This window comes from Ipomoea nil, unplaced genomic scaffold (genome assembly GCF_001879475.1).
Source record: "Ipomoea nil cultivar Tokyo-kokei standard unplaced genomic scaffold, Asagao_1.1 scaffold3169, whole genome shotgun sequence".
NCBI lineage: Eukaryota > Viridiplantae > Streptophyta > Magnoliopsida > Solanales > Convolvulaceae > Ipomoea > Ipomoea nil.
The window spans coordinates 1,269,460-1,292,503 of record NW_017619597.1 but is presented as its reverse complement, the minus strand read 5'-3'; the positions used below and the strand labels follow the sequence as shown (position 1 = coordinate 1,292,503).

Below are 23,044 nucleotides of genomic sequence, written 5' to 3'. Positions count from 1 at the left end.
TTTTAGGAGGGATAATAGGGATTAATTAATTAAGAAGGCAAAAGCATGTTCAATGGTCAAACTCAAGATTGGAGTGATTTTAAAGCTGAACATGCTCATTTATGATTCTATTAATACATAATTATGATATCTTCCATAAGTCATTACATTTGATGTGCCATTCCAACCGGGGCAAGGAAAATTTGAGAAAATTAATTAATTGCATCCATATTTTCTTCTTTAAATTAATTCCATATTTCAAATATACTCCAGCCCCACATTATAGGAAAAAAAGTTTTTCTTTTAGTAATAAGGACATCCTCAATAGTGTGAGGTTTTTGATGAGTTTTTGCAGGTGTGACTAGGAAAGAGAAAATAGATGAGGAGAAAAAAAAAGAAAAGAAAAAATAAATAAATCTAAAAAAAAAAACAGATTTACGCACTAGCCTGGGCATGAGAGTTGTGCCTCACAAGATGGGACCCACAAACTGCAAAATCTTGGGTCTTTGCAAGAGCACCTCACTTCATCTCTCTCCTCCCTCCCTCTTTTCCATGTAACAATAATATCTGAAAAAATTCAAGTAAAATTCCCTTAATGGGGTTGCTCAGGAAAAAAAAAAAGTTATTTGATTATACATAAATTTGAGAGAATATATTATTCATTTGGTCTCATTTTACTTATTCAGTTTATTATTATTGATCAAACCAACATTTTCTTCTTTACTCATTTTTTTTAGTATTTATTTATTATTTTTAAATATAATTTTTGAGTTTAATAGTACTTTTAATGTATTTTATGATATATGAATTTTATATTTTATATTAATATTATAAAAAATTTAAATTATCAAAAACTTTAATCAAACATAATTAATTGAATTAGACACATAAAATAAAACAAAGGGAGTAATATATTTTAAATTTTACTTACATTAAAAATATAAACAATAAATAATTTAATTATTTTAAATTTATATTTAAAGAGTATTTGATACTGTAATTTTTTTTAATTGTGCACACAAGTGTGTAAGCGTTTAGGATATGTGGATCAGTTGAGATATATCTCAAAATTTACCTCATCTACCAATCTCCAGTGAGGGAACGTTGGAGCCATCCGGGTTGGGGTGAAATTATTTTTTATTTTTGTTTTTAATTTACTTATTGATTATTGATTAAATATAAAAAGAACTGTCAAGCACCTTGTGCTCAGATGATACCTCTGTAACTCTCCTTGAGAAAATGTCACATGATCAAATCCCGATAGAGTCAATAGTACTCAAAAAATATAAAAAGAACTACTCTTCTAGACAAAGTAAATATACTTTATACTTGTCAATGATCTTGTAGTATAGTAACACGGAATGACTCTTCCAAGTGAAACTCATGATTTTGAACACATTGTTGCGGCAGGGTTTTGCTTAAGAACATTTGAAAAAGATGTAAAACAAAACTAACAAAGTGTAAAATAATATATTATTAATTAATCATATATATATATATATATATATATATATATATTTATTTATTTATTTATTTATTTATTTATAATTTTCAGTATAAATAATATCTTCTTAAGTGAAATACAATAAAGATGCCACATGCTTTATTCCTAAATAAAGTAAAACTATTACATATGAAATTATCAAAAAGAGGGAGAAGCCATGTAAGCATGTATTCATAGAAGAGGATGAGAAGTACTCTTTTTGAAGTACAACTAATTTCACAATTCATCCAACATTTTGCTATCTAGTTTATCCACTATTAATTTAATCATATTATGTTCATCAACTTTATAAAGTTGACTAAAGTTCCACAAGTATATTAATTTTAGTTCACTTTAAAATATTGAAAAAAAAAGGTTAAATAGATAATTGAATTAAACGTGAAAATGCAACTAAATTATTCAATTCAAAAAATACAATTAACTCTTTGAGCAAACCAAATCCATACAATTAAACCAAATATTCCAATTACTCTTTGTAAAAATGCTGGTGTGCATTTAAAATTAAAAATTTATTTGTGCTAACATGGATAATCTTAATTAAAAAAAGTAATTAAATTGAAAGGAGCCGATGTGGCTGCATTCACCCCTCCTTCGTCTCCGACAAAGATGAATAGAGATGCCTCTTTTATTCAACTAGAAGCAAACGTCATCTTCGATCTAGGACGAGGTTTAGGCAACACCAAACTCTTCTTTAAGTTGAAAGTGATGATGAACTTTTTTCAATTTTCATGACTTCCACAAAAACTTTTGTTTACATATTTATTATTGACAAAAGAAGACGAGTACGTAATAAATAAAAAATAAAAATTACATGAAAAACACCACATAAGCAAAATGATGGGTAAGTTTTTAGTATAATCGGTTATTTTGATTTAATTACACAGTTTTAACTTCTTCCAAAAAGTTGAATCCCCGATCCCAAGGGTCCCTATACCTTAGCCTGATAGAGCATTCCAATCCCAAGGGTCCCTATACCTTGGCCTGACAGAGCATTCCAACCCCAAGGGTCCCTATACCTTGGCCTGATAGAATATTTGGAATGATGTAAATCACGGTGACTCAATGGTTAATGGTCAGCAGACAGAGCCAAATATTATTGTGCACAAAGAAACTGAGGTCACTTTGAATACTTTTTTTTTTAAAAAAAAAATTAGATACAGAATAACCCTGTTTTAGGTAATTGGTCCCCAACTCCCCATGGCTATCATGCAGGGTAGCTCAAGGGAAGATCTTAGATAGTAATTTAAAATGAAATAATGATGGGACCTATCACCTATCTCTTCCTAATAGGGAGTGATTAAATTAAGTTTATAAACATTCTCCCATCAGGGTGGTCCAGACACCACTTGATTCCTACCTAGAACAAAAGCCTTACCAATTTTCCTGCTTCTCGGAAACTGAGACCTCCAAGCTACCTTTTTGTAGAGAGATTCCATTTTCCAGCGATGTTTACTTTCATGCTAAAAGCTCTCACCTTTTCTTCTTCTTCTTCTTTCCCCTCTTAGTATCATACTAATTACTGCTTCTACTTTCCAGTTTCCACCCCCATTCTCCTCTGTTTCTCCCTTCATCTCTCTTCTTCTGCGGATTCTTGAGTTTTCACTTCTGTCCCCCTAACAATTTCGGTTTCTATTGCTTCCTTCCTTCAACTGTAAGTCTGCACATTTACTATTTTTTTTTTTACTACAAATTGCCGAATCTGGGTTCGTGTGCGTGTCTTTTGATCGGTTCTTCTAGGTGCATTTGGTGTAGCAAAATTGAATCTTGAAACCCAGATTTTTTTTCGGGATTTTGCAGTTTGTTTAGTTTATGGGTTCTTCAGTTTGAGGTGGGATTTTTGGTGGGTTATATTGGGTATATGGTTTGATTTGTAATTTTCTGGTAATTTTGCCAGATTCTGTGGTCAAAATCAGAATCACCAAATTCTTTGAAATGGAAATTTAATGTAATTTTGATTGGCGACATTTTTAAAGAAATTTGAATCCTGGTTATCAGGCTCAATGATAAAAGCATTTAGATTAAAAGTAGATTTCTCTCCCTGATCATTTTGCAGCCCTTGATGTGGGAAAGAGTAGACTTGTTTGCACAGTAGTATATGGTGAAATTATAATGGTCAAATTTGGTTTAGTTTCACACTTTTTCTTGATCAATCTTATAATCTGCCTTCATCTAACTAATCAAGTGGTTCTCAAGAATGCTAGATGAGATCAAGATTCTCATATTACTTTTTTTTTTTTTTTTTTTTTTTTTTTTTTTTTTTTTTTTTTTTTAAATTTGTGAAAAAGCTATTACCTATAATCATGTGATATGTTGGTCTGCAAAAGCTACCCCTCAGATGAGGTGGATGGATGACTTTTTGCTCTCCATTCATCGCTGGCATGTGGGACTAACATGAATTCTTCATGGTGGAGAGAGTTAAGTGACAATATTTAAATTATCTTTATTAGAAAGAAAAAAAAAATAAAATTGGGATGTGATGTTAGCAGTTACTTTCAGTGAAAACAGGAAACATTATCCAAGAATTAAAGCTTATAATAATGTATGAATTCTGATAATTTGTTCCCCCCTCAAACATCGTTTTCCTGTTGTTGAAAGCTACTTTACCCTGATTAACTGTTTTACTTTTTGTGAGAATGGGATTGCCTAAACAATGATATTCCGATTTCCCTTTCATTTTTCCGTTTTCTTACTTGTTCATGTTGCATCTGCAGGTTGAGCTTCGTGTCCATGAAATATTCTAATGTCTAACCTTTTCGGTTTAATGGGGTAACCTATCGGTTCGTCCCATTGTGTGCATGGGAAGCTTGTTTGAACTAGTTGATTTTGGCGAAAACGGGATGGCTAGGAAGTTTGTTTCTCACAAGAAGCCGGGTGGCAAGTGTTTCCGTTTCACGTATCTAACACTGTTTAATGTTTATGTCTTTGTGCCCAAGTGCTAATTTAAGGATATCTTCGACTTCTCTGCAGGTTTGGAGGCTCCTCGAAACAGTTTGGACCTGCCCGTAGAGGTTTCCCAGAGACTTTGTACCGGAGGCAATAATAACATTCTGGTAAAAGTTTTACAATTTAGTATTCGATGTTAACTGTTTAAAGTTTTGTTATCCATTCTTTTCCTTGTTATCATAATAGATTATTTGGATTTCTATGTTGCCCGGATAGTTTCTGAAAGAACTGGTTTTTATTTATCTTCTTGATTGCTTTATATGTCCAGTGTGCTTATCATATGACAAATGGATGGTCTGACAAGAACTCGTATACCCCTGAGCTTCCGATTAAAAAGCTTATTAATGAGGAAATTGGTCGAAGACCGAACAAAGGACGGAATGCACCTAGTGTAGTAGCCCGTTTGATGGGAGTGGATATGTTACCGTTAGATTCAAAGCCCGTTGCAAGGCAGAACAAGAAAAACAATGAAACGAAAATAAGCAACACTCCCGAAGAGGAGGAGGTGAGAGAGGTCCCGATTGATCGCATCACTCTCACGACGAATTCCTCGAGGCATAAAAAGTTGAGTTCTTTTGATGGCTATGAATACTGTGATCAAGACAGATGGAGCGATAGCAGCGTGAAGTTGGAGAAACCCAAACCCCGAGAACACCCTCAGGAGGAGGAATTGCAGAAGTTTAAGAAAGAATTTGAAGCGTGGCAATCTGCGAGGTTTAGGGAATGTTCGAAAGTTGTTGAGCTTGGCGTTCCTCAAAGTCAGTGGCTTGCACAACAGAACCTTAACCGGGAAAAGATGGCTTTTTATGCAAAATCTACAGAACTGAAAGCGTATCCCCAAGAAAGGAGTAGTTTACAGCTCCAGAAAAACAAAACGGAAGATTATGCAGATGAGCAAAAGAACTCATTTTTCCTCAAAACCATAAATTCGAAAACAGACCTTAAGGAGACTGCCTTAATTAATTCTTCCCAGAAGTTTGAGAAAGTCTCAGCTCCCACGAAAATTGTGATTTTGAGGCCTGGGTTCGATGATTTTGACACCAAAGGTGCATCCTGGGCAAGTTCTCCAGGCATTTCAGAGGACAGGGGTAGCATGGAAGATTTTCTTGAGGAAGTTAAGGAAAGGTTGAGGCACGAAATGCAAGGCAAGAGTTCCAAGAGGAGCACAATTGCCCGAGGAGGAGGAATCGAAACTCCTTATAGTGAAAAATCGCCAGATGCAAGGCAATTAGCTCAACGCATTGCAAAGCAGGTAAGGGAAAGTGTTACTCGGGACCTTGGTGTGAGTTTGCCTCGTTCTGAATCGACAAGATCATATAGAAGTGAAGTTCAGTTTGATGGGACTGATTCTCCCGAGTTTATTAACAGAGACACGAGGAGATTCTTGACAGAAAGGTTGAGGAATGTCCTAAAGGAAGAAACTTGTCGTGATATCCCCCGGGCTGTTCATGGATGTTCTAGATTGGGACTATCAAGTAAGGAAAAGACGAGAACAGAAGAATCTAGTGGCACTAGGAATTCAGGAAGCAAATTTAGCCACTGGGATGAGATGAAAAATAAATCAGATATGCAAAGCAGTTCTTTCAGAAAGGATAACGATGATGATGATGATGTAAAACTCGAGGCAGAACTCTCTCCTAGGAATCTCATTCGGTCTTTGTCAGCTCCTGTATCTGGAACATCATTTGGAAAGCTTCTCTTGGAGGATCGCCATATTTTGACAGGTGCCCATATAAGGAGGAAACATGAAGCTATCGAAAAGGTAACTTTGAATGCCAAGAAACGGAGGAAAGAGAAGTTCAACCTCAAAGAAAAAGTATCCAGCTTCAAATACAGTTTCATCCTCCGAGGAAAACTTTTTGGTAAAAAACTTCCATCATTGGAGGAATCGCATGGAAGTAAACATAATTTCAATGCACCAACTGTTACTATGAATCTTTACGAAAGACATGTAAGAGTTGAAATTTTCCTCAACCTTTTTATCATAGAATAAAAGTTGACAACAGGATCAGTTCATCCTGTTGAGCATATATGTCATGGGTTCGAATCTCTACGTCACCCGATAAGCGACTACGGTCCATGGGTGGGTTTTCGAACCCATGCCCTTTGGTCTGGCTCTGATACCAAATTGAAGCATGTGCTCCATCTCAACTAAAAGCCTAAGCTGATAGTTGGATTGCACATTAATGGTTATATGCTCAACACATCCCACCCATTATTAATATATATGTTCATAACCTTCAATTATAGGAAAATTCCACTGAAGTGCCACCAAGCCCTGCGTCTGTTTGCAGCAGTGTTAATGAAGAATTCTGGAGGCCTGGAGATAATTTCAGCCCAGCTTCGACTCCAGATGTCTATCCACTGGATGAGAGTGACATGCCTCGTGTTTTCCGAGAGATCAGCTCCAATCTAAGTGGTAAGAGTTTGATTTGCCTCGTAACAATGTCTTAATACTAAGATTTGATTTTGCATGATATGGTTAAGAGAGTTAAAAGAATTTTCATTTATTGGTACAGAACTGCGGAGGCAATTGAATCAGTTAGAAACTGGAATCCCTGGAGAGGCCGTGATTGATGACCAGCCTCTCGAGGATGAAATGATGGAGATAAAGGACAATGCTGAAGCTTATATCAGGGATCTGCTAATTGCTTCTGGTCTGTACGATGGTTCGTGTGATAAATACCTATCGAGATGGGATCCTCTTGGAAAGCCAATTAGCAACCATGTTTTCGAAGAAGTAGAAGAATCTTACAGGCAGAAGACAAAGGGAAATGAACACGATCAAGGAGAGAAGTTAAATCATAAGTTGCTATGTGATTTATTGAACGAAGCACTTTCGAGCTTGATTGGGGCACCTTTGACAGCGTCTAGATTCTTGAAAAAGGCGACTGGCCCTCTGCCTCGACCTCCACAAGGAAGGAAGTTACTGGATCGTGTCTGGGAAATGACCCGAGCTCAAATTTACCCAGCACCAGACGAATCTTATCATTCCCTCGAGAGTATAGTGGCACGCGACTTGAAGTCCACCCCGTGGACTGGATTGATTGATGAAGATGTGAATGCTCTAGGCAAAGATATCGAATCCCAGATAACAGGAGATTTGATTCAAGAAATTATAAAAGATATGCAACCACTGTCATGAAGGAAAGTTTTGATTCGAGCTTTGGGGCATATGCAGTGTAAGTAAGATATGTGACATGCTGTTTTGCCTAAAGCATGGAGTGCTTGTAGATTGCATAGGCAAAAGCCAAAAGGTTTTACATAACATGATAGGTTTTTCTTCTTCTTTTTTCATTTTTATTTGGTGTGGGGTTATTCATTGTATATGAGGTGATCTTATTAATTAGTTCAACTTGAGAAATTTTAACTTCTTTTCTTTCTGCAAAAAAATAATCTAGTCTTCATAGGGAATGCAAAATTTGTTTGTCAACAGAAGTGATTATTCCTAAATTGATAGTTGGACTACACATTTATGTTTATATATCCTATTTGGTAAAATAGTTAGCCTATCAGTCAATTTTGACTTATTTGATTACTATTAGCTGTTTGACTTGGTTAAACAATCAATTAGTGTTTGATTAATTAGCTTTTTGTAACAACTTATTGTTCCAAAATGCTAAAATTCAAAAAGCTGTTCAAAGTAATTTTTTCGATCAGCTTTTTGAGAAAGGCATTTTGTATGTAATTAACTATCAGCTAATAGCTAATTTACCCAATACTTTTCTACAATCAACTAGTTAAATTCACTAACTCAATCAGCTAACAGCTATCAGTTAACAACCATTTACCAAACACCCATATATGTTCAACATTCAAATGATGATAAAACTTTGCTACTTTTGTATGTCTCATGAAGATTCAATAATGCTTCCTCGGGGCAGAAGTTCCCGGTTAGCAAACATCCTAGTACATCCAGTAGATTGTTGGCAATGATATAAGATTGCACATTCTGTTAGTCACAGTATAAGAGTTACAGTCAATATGATGGATTCTCTGTGAGCACCTTGCACTAGTCCTCCCACCTAATAAGATACTTAGTCACCGTGATTCCTTGATTCCCTCTCTTGCTTAGTAAAGACTTTTTCAGTGCATGAAAAGGAAGTAAAATAAGGTGAAAACTGAGAGGTGATAGGAGGTAAAAACTTGATGCTTTCTATAGCCTCTGGAAAACCTTAAAGTCCACAAATTGATGCAGTAGTACTTTTGACTAGATAAGCCTGCAATGGCATTATACTGTCTCTTATTTTACATGATAATCACATTGTTGTAACTGTGCATAGTATAACACAAAGATCATGTCCCTCGTACCAAATATGTAATCACAACAACATCAATATTACATGAATTCTACACTAGTTTGTAGTTGCCCAGAATGTCATCTTCTACCAGATAACTCATCAATAGCTTATTCAGACAATTCAAAAGAATCTCTACAAATCACATAATCTTTCTTCACATTCCTGGACAACCTTCGGGTAATGCTTGGGTGCATAGTAAATCAGGTCAAAACACGTGTATTGTATACTAGTATATATGCTGTTGCCTACACTGTCATCTTCCACTAGAGAAACCGATAGAGATATTGATCGGAGCTAAGCTCTGTAAATCAGGTCAAAATTTACAATGTCATCTTCCGCCAGATAACTCAATAGCTTCTTGATTATAGAGCGAATGTTCTACCCACTCAAACGGTTTCTGCAGTCTCTCGAACTCTTGCCTACGGGTTACTTCAACATTTTGCCACTCTTCCCACCTTTCGGCAAGCCCCTCTCCTTCCAGCATCCGGACTACCATTGACATTGTTGGACGGTCTTCGGGTGATGCTTGGGTGCATAGTAATGCCACCTGAATCATCATCTCCACTTCTTGGATGTCGTAGTTCTCATTCAAGTTACGGTCTATAATAGCACCGAGCTTTTTCTCTCTCTGGAGCTTCTTGACCTTCATGACGACAAAGATGTGGTGATTTCAAAGCTCTGATACCATGTTATAAACTAAGATTAGGCCAAGGGACCAAACCACACTAAAAGATTGAATCCAATCAATTAGCTGGTCTAACCTATGGCCTTAAAAACACATGTCCTCTCTTATATTTTCAATGTGGGACTCTTAACACTATGTATCCTCGAGTAACAAGACTATCACTTTCTATCTTTGCTTGTATGAAAAAATATAAAACGAAGTTGTTAACTTACATAATCAAGCAATAAGACATCATCTTCTTCTTCAGGGCGAGAGAAATCGATTGCACGTTGACCAGTTACAAGTTCTAGTAGCATGATTCCATAGCCAAAAACATCAGTCTTCTCCGACGATTTTCCAGTAGATAAGTATTCAGGAGCTATGTGACCCATCGTACCACGTACTTGAGTCTTCACGTTGGTGTGTCTAACATCTACTAACTTTGCCAAGCCAAAATCACCAACAATGGCTTCAAAATCTTCATCCAGTAACACATTAGCAGCCTTAACATCACGGTGAATAATTTTTGGGTTACAATGTACATGTAGATATTCAAGTCCACGTGCAGTGCCCAATGCCACGTTCTTTCTGGTCGGCCAATCTAGGACGGACTCCCAAGATTTAAATTCTGAAATCATACCGAATCTTATCGGATGTATTTAGATGATACAGGAAGCAAAATTTTCATTAATAAAAGAACAAGCAAAATTCTGAAACCGTATTGGATCTTATCAGATATATTCAGACTACACATAAAACAAAATTTTCATTAATAGAAGACGACAAGCAATGAATTTGTACATTTTGCATGCCTACTTTAAGAGCTACCCATCATTTTCTTAATTCATCTTTTGCATACTCTATATTGTGATGGCGCTATTAATACTATTAAAGATACATTTTGGGGGCAATCCCAACCAAGTTGGTCAGGCTGTCCTCTCAACTAAAAGCCTAAGCTATACCAAGTTGGTCACACTGTCCTCTCAACTAAAAGCCTAAGCTAATAGTTGGATTGCACATTAATGGTTATATACTCAACACACCCCCTCACGTGTGCGGTGGGTTCCAAGCAACACGTGGACCGTAGTCGCTTATTGGGTGATGTAGAGATTCAAACCCATGACCTTAGGGCCTGATACCAAATTGAAGAATGTGCTCCATCCCTACTAAAAGCCTAAGCTAATAGTTGGATTGCACATTAATGGTTATATACTCAACAGCTGCGGAAAAAAAGATGAATATCAATTAAAACCTGAGCAGCTTTATGAATAAATAGAAGTACCTCGTAGACAGTAAGCCACACTTAGATTCCGCATAAATGGGTATACCAGAAGGCGCTCCGTTGGTGTGGTGCAAAAGCCAATGAGACGTAAGATATTCCTATGGAAGGCCACGCTTATCATCTCAACTTCACGCTGAAACGCAGTATCTCCACCGGGACTCTGGTAATCTGTTAATCGTTTCACAGCGATTGTAGTATTATCTGGAAGCACCCCTTTGTATACCTTACCAAAACCGCCCTGACCTAGGACATTCTTCTCATTGAAATTGTCGGTAGCAAGTTGTAACTCCGTCCACACAAATCTCTTTAACTGACCAAATTCAAACCGATGGTCAACTTCCCCTGAAGATATGAAGCCGGAAACTATCAGCAAATAAAAGTGGGAATGAAATTTTAACGATAGCTAAGTATAGAGCATAATTGACACAAACCTGGGACATCTACAAAGACATCATGCCTGTAGTATTTATGCCGGTCCCTCCAGAAAAATAGTGGCAAGCTAACAAGAAGAAGAACAGCAATAAACCCACCAACAATCCCGACAATCATTCCAGTTTTTGACTTATGTGAAGAACCTGCAAAGACAAAATTAACTTGTCAGAGTAAAATATAAGTACTAGAATATAGTACATTGCTTTCATTTAATATATCAGTACTTTTTATGTTTGCTTTAATTTCGAAAAATCATTCAAAACATGAAAAGAACTTTTTTTTTTTTTCTTCCCCATATTCATCATAGGACCTGTTTCTGTATTAGAGACTAATAAAGTAATCCATTAAATAGATATAACATTGCACCGTAAATTACCTTCACTATCAGGTTCACAATGATGACTCAAATTGAAGCCACAGTTTAAATGGTTACCGGTAAAACTAGAAAAAATTAAAAAAAAATAAAAAATCAAGTCACTTAGATACAAATATTGATAGATACCAAAAGAACAGCGTAGATATCATATTAACAAGCAGGTTCTAATTGATTGTCCCAGCCTTCCAGGAAATGGTAAGTGGTAAGCATACTTGTATTTGGGGACTTGAAACAAACTCTCGGGTATTTGGCCAGTAAGACCATTTGAGTCAAGTTGTCTGCAAAGAACGTTTCAAGAAAGTCATTAAATAAAAGAGTATCTCTACTTATAATTGAAATTCTCTACTCTCTTTGCAAGACATTTATTGATAATATTTCAAACAAGATTAATAGCTTACAGATTAACTAAGCCTGAAAGGCTTGAAAGCGATTGAGGGATTGTTCCGGTAAGATTGTTCTGACTCAAGAACCTGTTTAACATAGGAACATATTTCAATCTCCTTAAGACAATAGAAATAGTGAATATGAAAGCTAGGCTCTATTGGGAGTCCGATAGCATTGCTTACAAGGACTGTAGACTCTTCAGATTGCCAAGAGAAGGCGGTATTTCTCCAGATAAGCGGTTACTTTCCAGGTTTAGCATTGTCAAGCTCGTCAAATTTCCTAATTCATCAGGAATCGTACCAGTTATTCCGTTTCCTTGCAAGGAACTACAAGATGAAGATTTGCAATTTATCAACCAATGGAGTGGGAACTGGAACGAACTCATTTCTAAGAAATGGCGAATAGCATAGAGCAATTCAAATGCAATCAGAATCCAAATCAACATGATTAACTTACAGTGTAGTAAGCTTCTTTAAAACCCCTAATTGTGGAGATAAAGTGCCCGAAAACCCCATATTAGACAATAATCTGCAAAAAAGAGAGTAAATCATAACACTAATGAGTACGGAGCAAAGCAGTTTACAAATAGAGAAATTTATATACCATCACAACGTGCTCATGAAGAAAGAGGAGATGTAGGTGGGGGGTAACCCCAACGAAGTTGGCTAAGGAATAAGGATATAGACGTGTAACCCATTACCACAAGGTCACAAGTTCGAATCCCAACCTTTTTGGTTTGAGCCAGTCAGATATGAGCAACCTAGACTGGTTTACCTTCTTGTGGTCCTTTGCTGGCTAGGGTCACAAGGATGGATTTACCCAGTGCACACCCTTGGGTAGTGGTTGCTGGTTTCCCTCGTCACCCAAAAAAAAAAAAAAAAAAAAAAAAAAAAAAAAAAGAGGAGATGGAGGTATTACATAAAAATGTTACTTACACCATGGTGACATCTTTATTTTCATCACATCTAATTTTGAACCAAGTACATGGGTCAACTTGATTTCGGTCCCAATTAGGAAGCTGATTATTTGATGCATTTAGCGATACCTTCAATTCATACAGTGCTTCTCCTACAAAAACATTTGAGGTTACTTCATACAGAATAATTCATTGCATAATTGTTTAGAAGTAGAAATTTAATATCATAAAGTTAACAGAAAAAAAAAAAGTATTTAAAGAATTGGTGGGAGCAATTGAATGGATGGAGTTAGTATGCCATATGACAACAGTTAAGGAACTTCGAAACTCATTCCAAATTATAATGCACGAGGCATGGAAAAAATTTGAATTTGATCGTATTATACTCCCTTGCACAGAGAAAAATCACATTGAAAGTATACTATAAAAGAATTGAAGGCAGCAATATCTGTCTAAGAGGGGGTCTCAAATCGGGAAAAGATTATAGTATCCTCTATTGCTAAGCTTAAATTTATCATATGCTGCATTTACTGCTTCAATAACTAAAAAAAAAAAAATTCAAGTAGTAGAGTACCTTGGGGATCGGGCGACACAAAGGACCACAGGCACGCTGATATTAGTATTGCAAAGAACAGCTCCATCTCGAAAGATCACATTTTAAAGCTTTAAATAAATAACAAATTCCAAGTTATTAGTGCACCATATCCCAAAGTATGGGCGAGAGGATAAAAAGAAAAGCTATGTCAATGCCAATCCAGCAACTTTACATACAGAATATACGAAATAGAAATCGATAATCAACATATAGATGCAGCATATGAAACGTTTGATTTGTCAAACTCCATAGAGGATAAGCAGCAAGAAGCAAGGGAAACCGAACAGTACAGAACTTTACAATAGCTCCACAGTTGTTACTTCTAACTACTTTCCCAATCTTGAAAGGTCTTCAACAAATCTTCAATACAGAGCTAGTGTACATATTAACTTAAGTGCATTAATAACCAGACTCCTGCCTCCACAATTCTACTCAGTTCTTCCAAGAAAACACACTTAATGCATTGAAAATGTTGGATTAATTAGCTTTTTGTAACAGCTTCAAAATGCTAAAATTCAAAAGGTCATTTAATTTACCAAATTCAACTTTTCGAAAAAATCATTTTTACATGTAATCAGCTATCAGTTACTAATTTACCAAACATCTTTCAAAAATCAGCTAAGCTATCAATTAATCAAACCCACTAACTCAATAAGCTAACAACTATTTACCAAACACTCCCAAGTTTTGGGGAAGAAGCCGGAATGCAGTAAGCATCAAAGAAGAAGAAGTCAAGTGAAAGTCTTACCAGCAAAAGGGAGATGAACAAATTCCAAAAAGGGCACTTCTTTATGCGAATTGACTGTAAAAATGAAGTTAGTATTATTATTGGAAACGAAAAAACAAACATCTCCTAAAAGCTTAGCAAGAAATGAGGAGGAGAAGAACTGGAAAGAACCTGGCTGCCGTGGCTGGCGGGCATGGGGAGTTAGGTTGGAAAGTGGCCCCACTCTGCAGCGTTTTTCTCGCGGAATTTTCATCCTTATTATTGGCAAAGAAAAGAAAGAACGAATCAAATTCGTGTGTTCAACTCCAACTTTATGTATTATCAAAAAAAAAAAAAAACTCCAACTTTATGTGACCAATAAATATTCATCGTGTCAACCTTATCAATTGTCCTTGTTTGTTGGGTACTTTGGTCTATCTGTGATTTACTGGATAAGGAGTATAGAATTTAAATTTGTTAATTGTTGTCTCAATTTCATAAAAATATTAATTATAAATATGCACTATCCGCTACTACTGAATAATGTCTAATGAACAATAAAAAATTAATAATATTAAATTATCAAATTAAATAAACAAACACATAAATCTTATAAATATTAGAAAATGAAAATTTAATTTTTGGTGATAACAAATATTATTATGTAACATAAATTTGTCTAAAAATGCATTGGACATAGTATTATAAAAAAAAAAAAAAGATAAAGTTTTAGCAAATCCTATTAGTTTTTTTTTTTTTTTTTTTTTTTTTTTTAATTTCTTTTATTATAAATATATTTTAATATCGACATCATAATTAATGTAATGAAAATGATTTGTTGACTAAGTCAATAATACATATATTTCATATCAAATAAGATAACACATGAAAAATACTCTTTCAAACAATGTGAATTTTAATTTTAAAAAGTTAAAATAGATACATATTATTCATTAATTAAATATTATTATTAAATTAAACTAAACTTATAGAAACTACGTAAATATAAATATAAATAAATAAATAAATAAATAAATAAATAAATATATATATATATATATATATATAGATATAGATATTGGATCCAATGAGACCCCTTAGTCTAATGAGATCGTGAGACTACATCTTGTTCGTTTATTTTTAGTTTTTAACGGCTCAAATTATTTGTATTTGGATCCCATGTGTTGATGAGTTTATATGTAGCTAGGGTCATTGTGGTATTTTGTCATTATCATTATTTCTTTTCCTTAATTATTGCCGTGCGTGTGTGTAGAGGGTTGTAGCGTTATTATTGCGATCAAATCAATTTCAATATTTTTCTCTCACTGCCGTGGCTCTTCAGTTCGCGTCCGTCTCTTCAGTTCCTCTCCTGTCAGAGTTTTCTCCATCGCTGCAACGCAAGGGTTAGGCGGACTCCTCCGTTTTTTGCGAGCACGCTCCTCTCCGGTGCCGGTTTGTCCGTGTCGTCCAGGTAGTCTACATGGCGGGTTCTTCTATCAGGCCTTGTAAGTGTTGGAAGGGCAGCTCTTCTGGTTCCCCTCAAGGTATTTCGAGTTCCATGTCTTTTTTGTGTGGGTTTCTGGTTTCTGGCATGGGTTTTTGTTCCGAGGTGGGGCGGGGTTTGCATGCGGGTTTTTGACGGTTGTTGGGGGTGGTGGAGGGGCGTGGTGGTGTTGGGCGGTAGGGTGCATAGGGTTTTCGTCCGAAAGCTATGTTCCCGAGAAGGGGAGGGGGGGGGGGTTTGCGTGGGGGTTGTTGACGGTTGTTGGGGGTGATGGGGTGGTGTGGCGGTGTTGGGCGGTAGCCGGTAGGTTGCTTAGGATGTCGTCCGAAAGCTGCAGTGTGAGTAGAGGTGTTAGGGTTTCGCAAGGTGTTTTTTTTCCCTTATTTATTTATTTATTTTTTTAAGGTTTGTGCGTCCTCTACCATGCCATTGTTTTTTTATTTTGAATTTTTAATTTCTTAGTGATGTAAAAAGTCGTTATTTTCAGTGAGCTTGAATTCATGCATGTTGTTATTTTGATAAAAAAAAATTTATGAATGCGAAATCAGTTCGTATACGCATATGGCGGTGGCCTGTGCGGAGAAGACAAATGGCCTGTGCGATTTAAAGCAATACAGATGTTTAATAAAAAAAAAAATCAGTACCCTATAAATTTACCATTTAATAATAATGTGTATCCACTATTGAGCAATATCGTGTGCAAATACATGGAACGCGAATTTTGGGTTGATCGGCAGTGGTTGTTTTATCCCTTTTTTTTAATGCTTTTTTTTTTTTTTTTTGGTTGGTTCCTTTTCTTGTTTTAATTTTTATTTTATATAATTATTTCAACAGTACATGGCTTCTTCTTCTTCTTCTTCTTCTTCTTCTTCTTTTTTTTTTTTTCCCGGCTTTGTATATAAACGTTTTTGTGTGCATGTGTGTTGTTGGGTGTGTGCGTAGAAGTATTCATGTCTAGTGTTGATTGTGCGATTCACCATTGTTGATAGCATATGGTATAGTAGTAGTAATTAGTTGGTGCGTTGTAGTTGTTAAGCTTGTGCATCATATTGGTATTAAGGCTAAAATTCTAGGTGTGCGCTGTGGGGATGGAGTCTTTGCTTAGGTGCATGATAATGGTCAATGCATCTATTTTTGTTTTCAATTATTTTAGTAGATGTATTCAAATATGTAGGTGATTTCCTTTTGTTGTTTTAATTTTTATTTTATAGAATTATTTCAACAATACATGTTTTTTTTTTTTTTTTTTTTTTTTTTTTTTTCGGATTTGTATATTAACGTTATGTGTGCATGTGTGTTGTTGGGTGTGTGCGTAGAACTATTCATGTCTGTTGTTGATTGTGCGATTCACCGTCGTTGATAGCATATGGAAGTAGTAATTAGTGGGTGCGTTGTAGTTTTTAAGCTTGTGCATTGTACTGGTATTAAGGCTAAAATTTTAGGTGTGTGCGCAAGGGGGTGAATTTGTGCTCAGGTGCATGGTAACCGTTTTTATGACGTTGTGGTATGTTTTTTTTGGTCCTATGCATTAATTTTTGGTATTACCAGGTGACAATGCTGTAGAGATGGTAGATGCGGTAGATGTGGTGGTACATTTGCCGCCGGTCGATGATGTTGAATCACCCCCTTGTCCTATGTAACCAGGCCCAGCTTCGGATGGCTCGGATGATGACCTTGATGCAGATGATTTGGCACTATTTCCGCCTTTGAAGATTCGGGCTTCTCCTAAGCATTTGGTCGCACGGATGAAGTGGTTAAATGCTTTTCCTTATTTTTTTATTTTTTATTTTTGTATTTTTGTATTGGACACTGCGTAATACATACAGTTTTCCCACTCGTCATATACATTTTTTTCAATTCGCATGTCTTAGTCTATTCCATGTTCATGTTCATACCGTCAGACGCACACGCTTCTGCAATCACACACTCGCTCTTTATGCAAACACACGCCTATGCTTTTGCAAACTCACGCACACACCGAGTACGCACAGTTGGTTCCACACACAAAGCTACTTGCGGACACTATTACCCACGAATGCACACCCGTAAGACACTTCACCCACACGGCGCACACGCCATATCCCTACTACGCACACTCATACCCCTTTCTACATTCGCAACCAGATTTCGCATAAAATAACAAAATTTTAATTCATCAAAGTAGTAGCATTAATTGACACTCTGTAAAACTACCGACTGGCTAAACAAATTAACTATATCATTCTATGCACACCCCCAACAATAATCTTGGCCACTAATTGAAGGTAAACAAATTGCAAAACTCCTTAACTTACAGTTTGCACACGCCATTTCAAATACAAGCACACACTGGTGCATGCGAACGCATAAACGTATTACCTTGCACATACACAGTTACTTGCACACACTATTACCCACGAACGCACAGTTAAATTGCCTACATTTTAACCACCCACCAACAGGCACTACTTCACCCTCTGTCAAGTTAACGGCTATCTACTACATGTAATTCCAAACACATACGAACACGGCACTACCCCACAATGCACAAATCTTCATTAACAATCTATATACTAAACGAAAAAAATTTCACACTAAGTCATTCGAATGGCCGAAAGTTGTACATATATTTGTAATAAAAACTGTAAACCAAACCAACGTCTATGTCAATGCACACATCAAACTCATCCAAAACAAACAGACGCACACGCTTCTACAAACACCCGCACACACTGAATTACGCACCACGTTGTGTGTAGCCTTCACCCTCCACTGTGCACGTTCTGATCTCGGAATTAATACCCTCACAAATGACAAATAATTTAACGCCTTATGCTATATATCACCACAGAATCAAAACAACTAATTTCCATTTATAAAGTCTCTATTATTATGCTAAATATTACAATTTAATTCGAACCAAAATTAACACAACTCTACAATTACTTTTTAACCCTTCTGCTTAAATTATGACCTTCATTACTTTCTATTTTTCATTTAATGACTCAGGATCCAGTCCAGAGGCTGATACTTTGATTATAGATTGCAAATCCTTGATGGAAGGGTTTCACGTTTGCGACCTCCGCCATGTCCTTCGGGAAGGAAACCAATGTGTGGACTTCTTAGCCAATCTGGGGCATAGTAATTCCTGGGGGACGACTTCGTTACTTCTCCCACCTAGTGACTTAAATTTCTTACTTGCTCGGGATGCCAATAGTGTTGCAACTAGAAGGCTCTCGTAACCTCTGAGGCTCCTAAAGCTCCTCTTTACTCACCAAAAAAAAAAAAAAAAAATTCCATTAGGATTGTATTAATGGATGGGATGAGATCTCATGATCTCATTTAAGTTGGGGGTCTCATGAGATTCGTACCCTATATATATATATATATATATGTGTGTGTGTGTGTGTGTGTATTTTACCTGTTGAAGGTAGATCTGACAAAAAAAATATTAATGACAAATTTGGTAAGAAATTATAACTGTACACTTCAAAGAAAAACATTTAATGTTACTTATACCACTACTATATTTTTTAATTTCAGTTAAGAATTCATGTTAAAATAAATGACAAAAAGAAAGTTGTGAATGGTAAAATTGGAAAGAAAATGTAAAGAAACAACACAAAACACAAACATTTAATACAACTTATACTTCTCTCAAAAGGTTGAATCCTCAATCTCAAAGGCCTCAAAAAGTATTTGGGATGTTGTAAATCACGCACAATCTCTCAAATACTACCTACTGAACTAGTGAGTTAAGTCCGTGCGGGCTTAATACAACTTATACTACCAATTCATTTTTCATTCAAGTTAAAGGACTTTTATTAAATTTTAGAGATTTCATATAATACACTATATAAAATATTTCCAAGTTTGATTTTGATTTTGATCTTGTTTTTGTATTTTTTTTTTTTTTTTGGTTGTTTTTGCAAAACACGAAGTTTTAATAATTAAATGTAAATAAAAAAATTATTCTAAAAAAATGTAAATAAAAAAATAAAAAATTTGACTTGATTGCAATACTGGCACTTCTTATGTAATAAATTTGGGGGCATGGTTACCATTCTAAATGGATAGTCATAGGTTTGAACCCCGGTAGTGGGACTTAGATACTTTGGATTGAAATTGTTTGAGAAAGTATAGAACAGATACTATCTGGTAAAGAATTACGAGTATTTAAAAAAATAAAAAAATTGGGGGCATGGTTGCCATGGGTTAGATGGTTTAGAATACACATGAGTATTAGTTTAGTTTATGTTATTAATATTTAATAATATTAATTTTTTGTTGGAATAAGGTTCAAATTGACCACTGAACGTAACCTGAAAATGCAATTAGGTCACTGAACGAAAAAAAAAATGCAATTAAGCTACTGAATACTCCAAAAACGTGCAATTAGGCAACCGAACATTTCAAATTATGCAATTTCACCGGATAGCAGGTTACCATCAATTTTAGCAGGTTACCTGCTTACATAGTAGCTGAGTTGACTTTTTAAATAATTTTAATAATAAATTTTTTAAAAAATTGAAAAAAAATAAAGAAAAGAAGTCATTTTTTTTATTCTTTAAAAAAAAAAAATTATTATTAAAATTTATTAAAAATTATTAAAAATGCCAACTTAGCAGCCACGTAAGCAAGTAACCTGCTAAAATTGATAATAACCTGCTATCAGGTGAAATTGCATACATTTGAAGTGTTCAGTGGCCTAATTGTACTTTTTTTTTTTTTTTTTTCGTTCAGTGGCCTAATTGCATTTTCAGGTTACGTTCAGTAACCAATTTGAGCCTTATTCCTTTTTTGTTTAGCTTTTATTTTATATAGCTAAGACGGAAAATTATGTTGTGCATCCATGTGCACCATGCATGGTGCACACAGATTCAAAAACGACGTCGTTTTACTTTTAAAAAAAAAATCATTTTCGATTGCTGTTAGTTACGTAAGCATATGTTCATAATTTTATAATTTCACATTCTGAATGTATAGTTATGAAGTTATGGATGTGTAGTTATGCATGCAATTCTGAATGTATAGTTATGAAGTTATGGATGTATAGTCAAATTATACACAACATAACGCCGTTAACAGCAATCGAAATTGAATTTTTTTAAAGTTGAACGTCAAAATAACGTCATTTTTACAACATCATACATGGTGCACACGGTTGCACAGCATAACCGTCCAGCTAAGACTTAGCCGTCTGGATTTTTGGTTTTTTTTTTTAGTCATGTGAGAATATAATTGTTTTTATTTATCAATCCCAAAATTGTAATAGTGTGCTCTTGAAAATCAATCGTTATACCCTACACCACGGCGCACATAGCACTGTGCGCCGTGCGCCTCCCAAAACGACGTCGTTTTGGGAGGCGCGGTAGGAAGTTGCTGGGATTATGTGTATTTGTTCACACAGTTATGTGTATTTGTTCATACAGTTATGTGTATTGGTTCATACAGTTATGTACATTTTTTATAGAATTATGTACATTCTTTTTATACAATTATGTACATCCGAATCAGAAAATTTGTGTGTATTATGTTAATAGTTGATGTGTAGTACGTTAAAAGTTTATGTTTATTATGTATTATGTTAGATTATGTGTATTATCTTTTAAAAAGAGTATGTATATTTTGTTATATAATTATGTACATTCATGTATACAATTATGTGTATTCTAGTATAACATTATGTATATTCTTGAACAGCGTTTTTTTTTAAGAAAAAACTACTGCCATTCACTGGGGCGAAAAATTTCAAAAAAAAAAAATAAATTAAAATGATGTCGTTTTGCATCTGGGCGCATATTGCAACACGCGCCGTGGTGTAGGATATAAATTGCCCTTGAAAATTAAAATGATTATGTTGGGCATGGGCTGTACAAATGGGTAAACTCAGCCTAGATGGGCTCATGGGCCTCCATTATTTCCAGTGGAAATTATGCTGTGGACTTGAGTTTAAAAATACACAATTTATATAGCAAATTATGCCCTGAAAACGTGTTCATCATGAATGGTGAACACGGGTTCAAACGGTGTCGTTTTTACGTAAAAAAAAAATAAAAAAAATTCGCGAATCTGGTGTTAACGGCGCGCGTTTGGTCAGATTATAAATTTTCTGTTATGAGATTATGAATGTACTGTAAATTCATAATCTCATAACAGAAAATTCATAATCGCATAAAAGAAAAACATTTATTAAATTATGAATTTTCTGTTATGAGATTATGAATTTACAGTAAATTCATAATCTCATAACAGAAAATTCATAATCTCATAACAGAAAATTCATAATTTATGAATGTTGAAGAAGCTTGCGCTACAGAGGAGCAGCCATGGTTTTAGACGGGAATGTGTAGGCATGGTTCCAAAGTGAATGTGCATGTAATTTATGAATGTCCGAAATCATTGCTCACCTCAAATTAAAGTGAAACCGCGAAATGTGAAAATGAAGAAGAAAAGTCACTCGATTAATTAAGGAAAAAAAAAAGATAATGGTGCACTAACACCGTTGGGACCGTGTTCACCATGGATGGTGAACACGGCTCCATGGCATAACGATTGTTATGCTGTGCATCCGTATGCACCATGCATGGTGCATACGGATGCAAAAACGACGTCGTTTTATTAAAAACGCGCGTCTCCCCTTAAAAAAAAAATTCAGGTTCGATTTTTAGCAACAACATATGAATTAAAATTCCAGAATCGATAAACTATAATTCCAGAATCTATGAACTAAAATTCCAGAATCTAATCTATGAACTAAAAATTTCAGAATGAATGAACTACAATTCCAGAATCGATGAACTAAAATTTCAGAATCGATGAACTACAATTTCAGAATCGATGAACTATAATTGCATAATCAATGAACTAAAATTCCATAATCTATGAACTAAAATTTTAGAATGAATGAATAACATAATGCTGTTGCTGGGAATCGAACCCGATTTTTTTTTTTAAGGGGAGACGCGCGTTTTTAATAAAGCGACGTCGTTTTTGCATCCGTATGCACCATGCATGGTGCATACGGATGCACAGCATAACTATCCAATTTATATATTGAATGTTCACAATTTACATACAGAATGTTCACAATTTTTATATACTGAACGTTTGCAATTTACATATTGAATGTACACAATTTACATATTGAATATTCACAATTTACATACTAAATGTTCATATACAATTTACATATTAAATGGGAAAATACTATGTGTACTTCCACTCTATACTCCCTACTTTTACTCATACACACACACACACACAAAATCTTGATGTAGACACTTATACTAGGACCCACATGAAAAAAAAATAAAAATTATCAGAGCCCCCACATCAGGAAGTAAAATTGAAGGAGTAGGATTTGGAAGTACATGAAATAGAACTCTATTGAATGTTCATAATTTTATATACTAAATGCTCACAATTTACACAACGAATATTCAGAATCTAAATTGTAAACATTCAATATATAAATTA

The 23,044-nt window shown here is 35.1% G+C and overlaps 2 protein-coding genes across 3 annotated transcripts; one reads left to right on the top strand and one right to left on the bottom strand.

Moving 5' to 3' along the window:
* The first annotated feature begins 2,817 nt into the window (after nt 1–2,817).
* LOC109167609 lies at nt 2,818–7,881 on the top strand. The gene is made up of 6 exons (XM_019316657.1): nt 2,818–3,134; nt 4,195–4,357; nt 4,451–4,533; nt 4,695–6,377; nt 6,677–6,845; nt 6,946–7,881. The coding sequence occupies exons 2-6, from the start codon at nt 4,279–4,281 to the stop codon at nt 7,569–7,571; spliced, it is 2,640 nt and encodes an 879-aa protein (XP_019172202.1). The 5' UTR covers nt 2,818–3,134; nt 4,195–4,278; the 3' UTR covers nt 7,572–7,881.
* Nucleotides 7,882–8,693: 812 nt separating this feature from the next.
* Nucleotides 8,694–14,382, bottom strand: LOC109167610 (probable LRR receptor-like serine/threonine-protein kinase At5g10290). Of its 2 annotated transcripts, XM_019316658.1 has the most exons (13): nt 14,275–14,382; nt 14,125–14,178; nt 13,356–13,444; nt 12,801–12,933; nt 12,322–12,393; nt 12,048–12,191; nt 11,880–11,951; nt 11,694–11,759; nt 11,482–11,546; nt 11,105–11,248; nt 10,674–11,015; nt 9,625–10,019; nt 8,694–9,370 (listed from the first exon to the last, which is right to left on the bottom strand). In XM_019316658.1, the coding sequence occupies exons 3-13, from the start codon at nt 13,420–13,422 to the stop codon at nt 9,056–9,058; spliced, it is 1,815 nt and encodes a 604-aa protein (XP_019172203.1). In that variant the 5' UTR covers nt 13,423–13,444; nt 14,125–14,178; nt 14,275–14,382; the 3' UTR covers nt 8,694–9,055. The 2 variants fall into 2 exon arrangements, with proteins under 2 accessions (XP_019172203.1, XP_019172204.1); XM_019316659.1 differs by lacking the exon at nt 14,275–14,382 and having other exon boundaries at nt 13,356–13,451; nt 14,126–14,268.
* Between the last annotated feature and the right edge of the window lie 8,662 nt (nt 14,383–23,044).

Excerpts from the sequence above, each read along its gene's own strand:
- LOC109167609 (XM_019316657.1), top strand. The coding sequence starts at position 4,279 with ATGGGAAGCTTGTTTGAACTAGTTGATTTTGGCGAAAACGGGATGGCT. Across the intron at positions 4,358-4,450 it reads TTCTCACAAGAAGCCGGGTG|GTTTGGAGGCTCCTCGAAAC; the intron begins GCAAGTGTTTCC and ends ACTTCTCTGCAG. Across the intron at positions 4,534-4,694 it reads GAGGCAATAATAACATTCTG|TGTGCTTATCATATGACAAA; the intron begins GTAAAAGTTTTA and ends TTATATGTCCAG.
- LOC109167610 (XM_019316658.1), bottom strand. The coding sequence starts at position 13,422 with ATGGAGCTGTTCTTTGCAATACTAATATCAGCGTGCCTGTGGTCCTTT. Across the intron at positions 12,934-13,355 it reads TGTGTCGCCCGATCCCCAAG|GAGAAGCACTGTATGAATTG; the intron begins GTACTCTACTAC and ends ATGTTTTTGTAG. Across the intron at positions 10,020-10,673 it reads TGTGGCTTACTGTCTACGAG|AATTTAAATCTTGGGAGTCC; the intron begins GTACTTCTATTT and ends GTATGATTTCAG.